Source organism: Podarcis tiliguerta, assembly GCF_965153285.1.
Source record: "Podarcis tiliguerta genome assembly, chromosome: 8".
NCBI classification, from domain to species: Eukaryota; Metazoa; Chordata; class Lepidosauria; order Squamata; family Lacertidae; genus Podarcis; species Podarcis tiliguerta.
In genome coordinates this window covers 21,294,168-21,305,323 of record NC_139541.1, presented here as the reverse complement: position 1 = coordinate 21,305,323, position 11,156 = coordinate 21,294,168, and the positions used below count along the sequence as shown (strand labels likewise).

The 11,156-nt window shown below is 47.7% G+C and overlaps 1 protein-coding gene across 6 annotated transcripts in view; it reads right to left on the bottom strand.

Moving 5' to 3' along the window:
- Nucleotides 1–11,156, bottom strand: part of PRDM16 (PR/SET domain 16) — a 445,576-nt gene that overhangs the window by 6,135 nt on the left and 428,285 nt on the right. For 2 of the 6 annotated variants that reach the window (XM_083452058.1, XM_083452059.1), the window contains exons 13-16: nucleotides 8,088–8,257; nucleotides 7,657–7,831; nucleotides 3,607–3,837; nucleotides 1,936–2,110 (exon numbers count right to left, since the gene is read on the bottom strand). In XM_083452058.1, coding sequence (XP_083308184.1) covers nucleotides 1,936–2,110; nucleotides 3,607–3,837; nucleotides 7,657–7,831; nucleotides 8,088–8,257 — 751 coding nt within the window. The remainder of the gene's footprint in view (nucleotides 1–1,935; nucleotides 2,111–3,606; nucleotides 3,838–7,656; nucleotides 7,832–8,087; nucleotides 8,258–11,156) is intronic. The other 4 variants (XM_083452060.1, XM_083452061.1, XM_083452062.1 and 1 more) reach the window with 2 other exon arrangements.

Here is an 11,156-nt window from a genome sequence, read left to right as displayed (position 1 = left end):
ACTGAGATCCAATAGCAAATGTTGACCATGGAATCCAGGGAGATGAGTGCAGGATTCCTCACTAGGAAAAGAGGAGGATGGACTTCAGAGTGAACAGTAAAAAGGTTTAGGTTTGGGAAATGAAATCCTGCGTTCTCCCTCCTTCTCAGCTCTACTGCCTTTGGCCAAATCACAATTCTGTGGCGGTGTTGGTGTATATACCATTGCAGTAAAGCAACAACAGGAGCCCTCTGAAAAACCAAGACTGAAATTGCAGGGAAACAGGAACAGAGAACACAAAGTCCATAAAAAATTAGTAGGTTTTCAGCATATTAGTATTAAAAAGACAAAGACAAAGAGACATGCATGGAAACAGGAAATGAGACCTCCCTCTCTTTCTCAACAAAGAAGAACATGATAATTAAGTTTCCCACACAAAACAAAAGTAGGGGAGCTTGAGGTTCTCTGCAGCTACCGTCAGGGAGGGTCTTTCCTACAGATGGCTTAAACAGCAATTCTATCTTCCCAGGTAAAAATCTTAATAACTGCAGTTCTCGGAAGAAAGGCTAGGGGGAGCTATGAGAGAGAATTTTCACGGACCTCAAATCTCCCCAGATCAGGAATGTTGTGACAGGGTGCATGAATACTGGGGTTGTGTTGCATGGGGACCATCTTCAAAGTAAACCCACTGCAACGAAGAACGTAGACTTGTTTATTTCAATGGGTCTTCTCTGAGCAGAACTCAGCTGGCTGCAACCCGCAAGACCACCACCCAAATTTGTACACGTATCGATGCAGAGGGTGGTCCTAAAACAAGTTGAGAAGGTGGGCAGCTGGGCTCTCAACAGAGCTTTGCACTTTGCAAAGCAATGTTTCTTGAGTTTAAGAAAAGAGTGGTGATGTGAGAGGCAGTTGAAAGGATCTCTGCCACTTCACCAATGCTCCTGCCAAGGATTCTTGCTTCTTCCTTTTTCAAGGCAAGGAGTGGCCAAGCTATGACAGTATGAAACAAGTGCTGGGTTGAAGCTATTTCTCCATAATTCAACGGCCAGCGAGCATCTTGGTCTCTCTAAAGCAGGGCTGGAGAACCAATGGTCCTCCAGAAGTGGTTGGACACCCATGGACCTCAACAAACATGGGCAATGGCAAGGGATGATAGGAGTTTTATTCCAGCAACATCTGGAGGGCCACAGATTCTCCACCCATGACCTACAGCAGGAGTAGGCAAGGTAGTGGCCTCCTGGTTTGCTTGGGCCACGACTCCCTTCATCCTCAATTAACAGGGGTGATGGAGGCTGGTATCCAAAAACGTCTGGAGGGGACCACATTGGCAGGTCCTGCTCCACAGCCTTCTGTATTCCTTCTAGCCGCTAGCATTTCATGGTGACCTAGTGCAGAAGCAGCCACGTGGCTGGAAGGAATTTCGAAGGATGCGGTAAGACAGGGAGGTTTGCTGGCTGCCAATTGCACTTGGCAAGTTCTCGGACTTATTAAAAAAACTGAAATAAAAACCCCCACCACCAAACCATCTACCCAAGGCTACCTCTCCTGTAATTAAGGTATGCAACCTACCCCACCACCAAGAAAAAGTCCCTCAAAATTTCTAGCAACTCATGTCCATGTTTGATGCATTTTCTTGGTACCGCTCCCCACAGCAAATCTTCAAAACACTGGCTCAGCCTATAAAACCCGAGAGAAATTGGCCGTGCAGGTTGACCCATTCGTCCTGCCCACCATCGCCTCTGAGGTTAGAGTGGTAGGCAACCCAACCCATAAATCCTGATGAAAACATGCCCCTATAATGTTTTGCGGGACCTGCCACTGCTTGGCTGCGAGTTCCCAGTGTTGGCCACTGCTCATGGGGACCTTCAGCGAGGAAAGGAAACCAAACGGGCTGAACCCCCTTCGTCACCACGAGAGGGAAAACTGTGGAAAATATCCCAAGGGTACACCTACCTGATTTTTAGCCTGCCTGTACAGAGTCTGTTTTATTGCCTCAGAGTCTAAGGTGGGGTTATACACATCTTTAACTTCAAAAGCTTCCTCGGACGCCTTGCGTAGATCCAGCCCCTTCCCAAACTGCGGTAACTGCTCCAAATCTAACAGGCCGGCTTCGTCCTCCTCAACACACCTGTACCAATGACCAGGAGGGGAGGGGAGGGGTGGACCTGTTAGCGCATCTGACTGTTCACAAACGGGGCCAAGGTGAGCGTCGCCAAACTCGGGCAGGGGCTGACAACATGCACAGACCGTGGAGGAGCTGCCCGGAAGCTACATGCAGGACGTGTTAAAGGGAGAGGGACACACACAACACACATACACACACACAGAGAGAGAGAGAGAGAGAGAGAGAAGGAGAGACAGGCACATGGACGGACAGACGAGGGGCTTGCAAATGACACCGAGGAACAAGCAAAGCATGGCGTGGGCATGGCTGTGTGAGCTTGGATCGCACGCCGTCTCACTGGCATGTGGTGCTGCATGCGCATTTGGTCTCACTGCCCAGCTGAGGAGCTCTCCCTGGAGATGCCTCAAAGGGGTTCTCAGTGCCCCCTTGTACCAGGGCTGAGGAAGCTCAGGCCCAGAGGCCAGATGTGCCTGCCCTGGCCCTGCTATACATTGCAACCCTTGGGATGCTCCCCAGACCCCATTGCTCCTGCGATGCCCACCCCCCCACACCAAGTGCTTCTGCTTGGCGGGATTGGGTCCTTGCACTCTGATAATGCTTCTTGCTTGCCTGTATGGGGGTGTGTCAGCACCAGGTGGTGCCCATCCAGACTGGTAGGGTGGAAGGTGGGGAGGTCAACAGCAGGTGGCGCCAGAGCCAACAACAGGCTGAGCCAAACAGTTGTTCCCAGCCTCCTCCCTGCCGAGTTCTACAAAGGGCAGCACTGAGACCAAGGAGGAGGAAGCTGCGGGCGTCTGCTTGCATGTGTGTGTGTGTAGCTGAAAGTTAGGGACTTCATAATGGTGACAAAAGAGTCCAAAAGGCCCCCTCTAGGCTCTGGAGCACCTAGTTCCCTCAGGGTAATGCCATGGTGAAGAGCAAAAACAGCAAGGGCCTCACCAACTGCAGGTGAAATATGGCGAGCATAGAGGGTTTCAAAACACTGCCATGATGAGTGGATTGAGCCTCACAGTCTTTCCTGAAAAATGCTGGGTGATCCATAGTACACTTGACTATGCCTTATTTCCCAGGCGTGTGTGTGTGTGTTTGCGTGAGGTTGAGAGTTCTCATCCATGCTGGGAGGGACACAAGCTAGAGAGGACCTTAGACGTGCCTGCCAGGGCATACAGGGACCCATGGGAACTGCACTTCCCATGATCCCTGGATGCCTTGGATGAAGCAGACATGTGTGAAGGTGCCCAAAGGCTCTCGCTGCAGCCTGCGGAAGCTTGCATGGGATGCTGATGATGTTCTGTGGCTTTGCCTGTCACCGCAGCTCGAGGCCAATGCTGAGAGCTGAGCTAGACTCCCTTCATTGCAGAGGTACCGATGCACCTCTAGGGCGGATGCTATAGCCACGCCGAATGGATGGTTCACAATCCCCCCCCACGACTTGCCAATGAGGGGTGGGAAAAGCAGGCGTTCCCCCCACCACACACTGAAAGTCCTGTCCCACCCACCTTCGGGTGCGGTCAAAACTCATGGTAAGGGACGTGGCCTCTTCATCTTCCTCATCCTCATACCCTCCTTGCGGCTCTGTCGTCGGCGATGCCGTCTCGTCCTGCGACTTCCCCGTCAGGCTGTCATCGTCTTCCTCTTCCAGTTCTTCCTCCTCCTCGTCGACATCCTCCGTTTTGTCATTTGCGAGGCCATGGCACTGGGAGTTGCCATCAGCATTCTGGATTTCAGGCCTACGGGTTGCAAGTGCAAAGGTTTTTGGAGGGGGGTTGCGGTAAACAGAGAGCAAAGATGACTTTCAGTTTGTAAAGGTGCTTTTCGGCTGTTGGGTTATAAGAAATATGCTAGGACATTTTCTCATCCACATGCCTTCCTAACCTCTGCTCCTTTGAGAATGTCTTACGCCCAGGAAAGTAAAAAGGTAAAAGTAAAGAACCCCTGGACAGTTAAGTCCAGTCAAAGGCGACTCTGGGGTTGCGTCGCTCATCTCGCTTTCAGGCCAAGGGAGCCAGCGTTTGTCCACAGACAACTTTCCAGGTCATGTGGCCAGGATGACTAAACCACTTTTGGTGCAACAGAACACTGTGACAGAAACCAGAGCACACAAAAACACTGTTTACCTTCCTGCCACAGTGGTAACTATTTATCTACTTGGACTGGAGTGCTTTCAAACTGCTAGGTTGGCAGGAGCTGGGACAGAGCAATGGGAGCTCACCCCGTCACGCGGATTTGAACCGCCAACCTTCCAACTGGCAAGTCCAAGAGGCTTAGTGGTTTAGACCACAGTGCCACCCGCGTCCCATTCTTTTTACCTGGAAAGTACACGTCCCATGGCCTACAGCTTCATGGGCTACAGCTGAGCGCACTCCTTACAGCATCCCAGGTACTAATGGATCTACTTTTAGGGAGAGGCATACCTAGGCTCCCTTGTGCCTCTGAAGTCAGGAGAGACCATGGACCAGAAACTCAAAAAGTTTGCTTTTTGTCGCTTTCTGCATTCGCCAGTGACTTTCCCCCCGTGACCATCAGGGTCAGGTCTGGTCTGTTCTGCCTCCCCTCCTCCACCTTGGTCCAGTCTGCCTTCTTCCCTCCTCCCTCAGTTTGCTGCTTTCGCTTCTGCCTCCCCCATTCCAGTGTGGTGTAGTGGTTAAGAGCGGTGGACTCGTAATCTGGTGAACCGGGTTCGCTTCCCCGCTCCTCCACATGCAGCTGCTGGGTGACCTTGGGCTAGTCATACTTCTCTGAAGTCTCTCAGCCCCACTCACCTCACAGAGTGTTTGTTGTGGGGGAGGAAGGGAAAGGAGATTGTTAGCTGCTTTGAGACTCCTTCAGGTAGTGATAAAGCAGGATATCATATCCAAACTCTGCACACCTTGCCCGGCCGCCCTGAGCAGTGGAAAACTGCTGGGAGAGTTTGTAGCAGGCGGGCTCCTAGGCACTCAGGCCAAGAGTGAAGAGACACACTTTTTGCACCACTTTGGGTCTGTGCCCTTGGTGGGCCGACTTGACCAGTCCGTAGGTACACCCCTGCTTTTAAGCCTCTTCTCTTTACCTGGGCTTTTGGCCCTTAATTTGAAAGGATTGGAACTGTGGCTTCTTTTTGTGGGTAGGATAACTAAGCCCTGCCTTTTATCTGTATAGCTGGGTCTGTTTTTTTTTTTTTTTTAAGATTTTAATTTGGCTGCTCTTAATTGTCTTTAATGGTTTTTAAAAATAATCGTGATTCCCACATTAAAAATTTACACATAATCAAACACATTGTTCTGTTATGAAAGGAAAAAAGAATTTACACAAAAAGAAAATAGAAAAACTAGAAAAAACATGGGAAAAAATAGAAAGAAAGTTTAACGAAGTTAAATTGCCTTTAATGTTAAGTTGCTTCCAGTCCCTTGGTGAGAAAAGCAGCAGCAGCAGCAACAACAATTTGCATGGTGTTTGAGATTGCCATAGTATACTCAAGGCACTATGGAAAACTTTTATTTCCCAGGGATGCTCTGAAACTGCCTGTATTCTAAGCTGGATGGAAATGACACTCAATCGATATAACACAGCTGAGCTGGAGAAGTTCACAGCCCATGCCAGGTAAATAAGGAACTTGAATGACATCACTCATTTCAAAGTTCTGTATGCTTGGCTGACTATAAACCCGGCGCTGACAGCTTGCCATGCTTAATTCAGATGATATCTTTGCCACAGGCCCACAAGGATCCAGGAACAACATTGTCCCAGACAGAAAATAAGCATCGACCCTCAAGAGCCATCAGAAATGCTGTGATTAGTGTCTGACTTGGGGGCCCCACTCCAAACATGGAATTCTCGACGCAAAAACCCCCACACAAATTAAGTATTTTTTCTTTCTTTCTTAAATGTCCATGTTCACATTACATGGCATTTGGAAAGATCAGAATAGCCTGATCGTAATTGCAACTGGCACTGCCTAGTAGGATGGAGAGAGAGAGTGTGTATTTGTGTGCAGGGTACAAAAAGGACCCTATTTATTTCTTCTCTTGGTCCGTAAGCAGATTAAATATCCCCTCCAGTCAATGTGAGGTTTTAAAAAATTAAGGGTAGGGAGCATACAAGCTTCCTGTGAGCCCTGCATCTCATCACATAGTCTAAACAAGCTCAGAAGCTGCTTGTAATTAAAAAACAACAACAAAAACCCACACATACGAAAGCCAGGTCCCCCCAATTTCATTCTCCCTAGAGATCAATTATGCCAGTCTGTTGAGGATTCCACCTCTAATTTGGTATCAATTTGTGTGTGTGTTTGCAACTAACGTGGAAAGATTCCTGATTTTCCACCAAAACTCCATCCTTGACTTTTCAGGGATTCCTTTTCTCATTTAGATCTAAAGCACGAAGTTTTGAAAGCAAACTATTTCACAGGGTTTTTGTCTTTTGTTTTGTTTTGTTTTGGTACTGAATGAGATTGCCATATTTTCCTCTTGGCTGCAAGGAGATCAAAGCCAGTGCTGGTGTCCATCTCCTGCCTAAGCCTGTTGTATCAAGCTACTAAGATGCTCCAAATCCATTCTAAGGGAATGGGGCAGTGGGAAAAGGTCACATTCAGCAGCCCTGAGTTACCGTGGCAGGGAGTTCCATACATCCTGAAATCTAAAAATCAAATTAGCAGTAACGTTTATACAAGGTGAGGCTGAGGAAACCATTTTCTTATAGGTCGTGGAATCTGATCCCCGACACTCACAAATAAATCCTTGTACAGTGGTACCTTGGGTTTCAGACACTTCAGGTTACAGACGCTTCAGGTTACAGGCTCTGCTAACCCAGAAATAGTACCTTGGGTTAAGAACTTTGCTTCAGGATGAGAACAGAAATCGCGTGACGGCAGTGGGAGGCCCCATTAGCTAAAGTGGTACCTCAGGTTAAGAACAGTTTCAGGTTAAGAATGAATTAAGTTCTTAACCCGAGGTACCACTGTATTCAGAAATCTAGCATGCCAACCTTTTCTCTGAAACACTATTTTCTATGTGTGAGGATTTTTTTTTACTCCCTTTTTTGTATGAAGGAGCACTTATGTGAGTCCCCACCTGCAGTCTGGAGTGAAGCAGCTCAGACATGCTCTATCACCACGCTGTAGAACTGGGTTGTAAATACCAAACTAAGTCAGAAGTGCACTATAATTATAATGCAAGCAATCCATTTCCATAAGGCTGTTTCCTAATTCCTTTAAGCTCTTCCCAAAAAATCCTTGCAGATGTCTGCTGAGGTTGTTACTGTCACCATAGTGAATGTACAAAGTTGTCTTAGATGGGGTTTTCCCAAACTTGGATCTCCAGCTGTTTTTGAACTACAGTTCCCATCATCCCTGACCGCTGGTCTTGCTAGCTAGGGATGATGGGAGTTGGAGTCCAAAAACAGAAATACATGTGCTCTACCTCTGAGCTAGTCTAGCCACCCCGCTTCCCAAAATTAATGTCTAACAAAATGGCCCCTTCCCCATTGTGAGGGTAGGCTCTGATTATGACCCGGAAGCTCACAATTAATACTCTCCCAGCTCCATCACTAAAAGCGCATTGAAACTCACTCACCTTTTATCTGCTAAGCCCGACGATTGGTTCATCTCGCTATTTGCAATAAAGTTTCTGATTTCGGAGAAATACGAGTCTTCCTTCTCGTCTAAAAGTGCATGGTTGTCTGATTCTGAGGTCGGCGAGGAGGCGTTGGTCCCCAGGTGGTTCGTGATGACGCCCGTGTGCTGGCTCACTGCGGTGCCGGAAGAGAACAGGCGCACATTAAATAGAGGACTCCTTCAAGCAGAGGAATGTCCTCTGTAAAGAAGGACACATGAGCAGTCTAATGAATGAAAACAAGCCAAATTGACCTGGGAACAACACTTATCCAAAGATCGCCTCATTGGGTTCTCTGCCTCTGAAAAAGTGTTTAAAAAGCGGTCGGAGGTGGGAAAATCAAGGCTCGCCTATCACTCGTACAATTGTGGGCCTGCACCGTTCCCCATTACCTGGCACACTCTCGTGTTCGTGCTTTTTCAGGTGTCGGTCGAGATTGGTCTGCTGGCCGAAGCAACGATTACACAGGTGGCACTTGAATGGCTTCTCCTTGTTGTGGATGTTTCGGACGTGGCGCTGGAGGTTGGATGAAATGCTGAAGGACCGGTCGCAATATTTACATCTGGAGAGAGAAAGAAGAAAGAAAATGTGTGTGTGTGTGGGGGGGGGAACCAATAACACAGGAATAAAAGAAGTTGTCTGCAATGGTTGGTTCTCAGGGGAGGCAAAAGAAAGCTTGTGCAAACAGTTCATTAGCCGTGGTTCCTGCACTGCTGGGACTTGGATTGGATAACCCTTAGGGCATGGGTAGGCAAACTAAGGCCTGGGGGCCAGATCCGGCCCAATCACCTTCTAAATCTGGTCTACGGATGGTCCAGGAGTTTATACATGCATCTCTGGGTTATTTGTGGGGCATAGGAATTCGTTCATCCCCCCGCCCCCCTAAAAAATAGTCCAGCCCCCCACAAGGTCTGAGGGACAGTGGACCGGCCCCCTGCTGAAAAAGTTTGCTGACCCATACCTTAAGGGCTCCCTTTCAACTCTACAATTCTACGAGTTCCTGCAGTTCATCTGAACTCACTACTGCATACATTTTGACATCAGTTGCGCCTTTTTGCCCAAGCTTTTGAAGGTGGACAGTATTACCCTAATTCCATACATCCATACAAAACCCTCCCTGGAATCTCATGCTGGCCAATGGCTGCATACAACCAAATAAACACGCAACCACACTTGCTGCTAGGACCCCAGTAGGAAGCAATCTCCTTTCATTTGCTGACTGTTGCTTTTACGATTATTACGTGCTGTGATATTTGTTTGTGTTGGTTGTGGGGGGTGAGAGGGTGGAGGCCTTATTGATACTACAATTATGTTACTGTCGGCCACTTTGGATTGTGCGGAAGTATAAGTAGAGAAGCTTACAAAAATAGCTCAACAAATAAAAACAAGGCCAAACCACACAATAAAAGGGAATGATAAGCTACCAACTACCTAGGTTGGCACCTGAATAATTTACTATTGTAATAATTACAAGAAGTTCCTGCAACAAAATGGAGTGCTCCTGTACAAGCTTCCAACCAACCACGCCTTGTTTTTGGATACTCCATTCCACCATTTTCTCAGTTTTCTGGGGTTTCCTTTGCCTTCTAACACTTGGCCCTTATTGGGCTGTTTTGGGGTTTCCTCCCACTTTGGGTTTTTTCTTTTTCTCTCTAAAGAGTTTAGTGCCTCTGCAAACCTTGAGGTTTAGCTAAACAGGGACCCAAAATCTGATTGATTGTGATGATGGTGATGACCACCCCTTTCCTCCTAGGTGTACATTGCTCTCCCCCTCCTCAAAACAACCCTACAAAGTAGATTAGGCTTAGAGTTGGGGAGCAGCTGAAGGTCACCCAGCGATCTGCATGGTCGAGAAGGGATTTGAACATCACACTAGTGCTGGGAAGAATTGAGTTTGTTATGGCTACTGTAGCTGCTAATATTGGAGTTGAGGCGGTTAATGATGGCAGCTGCAATAAGCAGCGGTACCAACCTTGGCCCAGGAAGGTTTGTGAGGCTGAATTGAATTGAACCGAATTTTATTATTTCGGTCACAGACCAGTTCCAGCCCACATACAATGTTAAGGAAGTCATAAAACAGGATAAGAATACATTTGAATTTGCAATTAGGTATAACAGGGACAATACAGATATAGCAACAGTTAAAAAAATATATAAATTAAAAACTTAGTCACTAACATATAACCTAAAATTATCATTTAAAAAGGGACGCGGGTGGCGCTGTGGGTAAAAGCCTCAGTGCCTAGGGCTTGCTGATCGCAAGGTCGGCGGTTCGAATCCCTGCGGCGGGGTGCGCTCCCGCTGTTCGGTCCCAGCGCCTGCCAACCTAGCAGTTCGAAAGCACCCCTGGGTGCAAGTAGATAAATAGGGACCGCTTACTAGCAGGAAGGTAAACGGCGTTTCCGTGTGCGGCTCTGGCTCGCCAGAGCAGCGATGTCACGCTGGCCAGGTGACCCGGAAGTGTCTTCGGACAGCGCTGGCCCCCGGCCTCTTGAGTGAGATGGGCGCACAACCCTAGAGTCTGGCAAGACTGGCCCGTACGGGCAGGGGTACCTTTACCTTTTTTTATCATTTAAAACCTTAATCATTACGATAGCACAGCTTGTTCCCTAAGTTTTATGGCAATCGCACAGAATTTGGCTACCCTTAACGTGATCTCAGGATCCTTGTCCTCTACCAGAGATTTTAGACAGGTTTGTGAGGCTTGTAAAAAACTAATGTGCAAGATCTCCAGATTTCCTGGAGAGGGCAGCATTGGGGCACCCAAAAACGGAATTGGGATTTCAGTGCCTGTTGAAGTCAAGCTTTGTTCCCTCCTTGGCGGCTTCCCCCTCTCCGCCAACAGGACTGCTTATTAGATTTGCTAGCACTTGTATCGTTCAGCCTATTGATGCAGAGTACACAGAGTTTGTTTTCTTAAAAATAAACTTTCAAAGGAGGGGAGCAATTGTCACAATTCTACATTATGCAGACAGCACATACTTTCCAAATGCGCTACAGCTGGGACCGAGACTAAAAATATCTCCCCTATTATTTTTGGAAACAGCGGATATACATTTATGAAACACTCTCCTTTTTGTTTTGTTTTTTGGGCCCCGCATTCAGCTTGTGATTTGCCGGCTTTGAAAAACGAGCTGGGCTCAAGGTGTTACATGTCACAAAACACTGTCATTAAATCCTCCATTCTGAGGGGAAGGCAGGCTTGCTGAAAAGCAGAGTCATTTCAAATATTTCTGGAGGTGGTGTTGGCAACTTTTAGGCGCATAATAGGAAATCACAATTTCAGAACAAGTCAGGTTCTGAAAACACAGCTTAACCCTGGCTTGGCCTCACTGAGCCATAGTCTAAGCAAGCCACAGTTTCTTGGCTTTAGACATCATGGGAAACTGTGGTCTGTTTAAATGTGGAAATGGAAGCTTCTGAACATGACGCTTCGCAACCATGAGGTGCAGCAGGAGAAC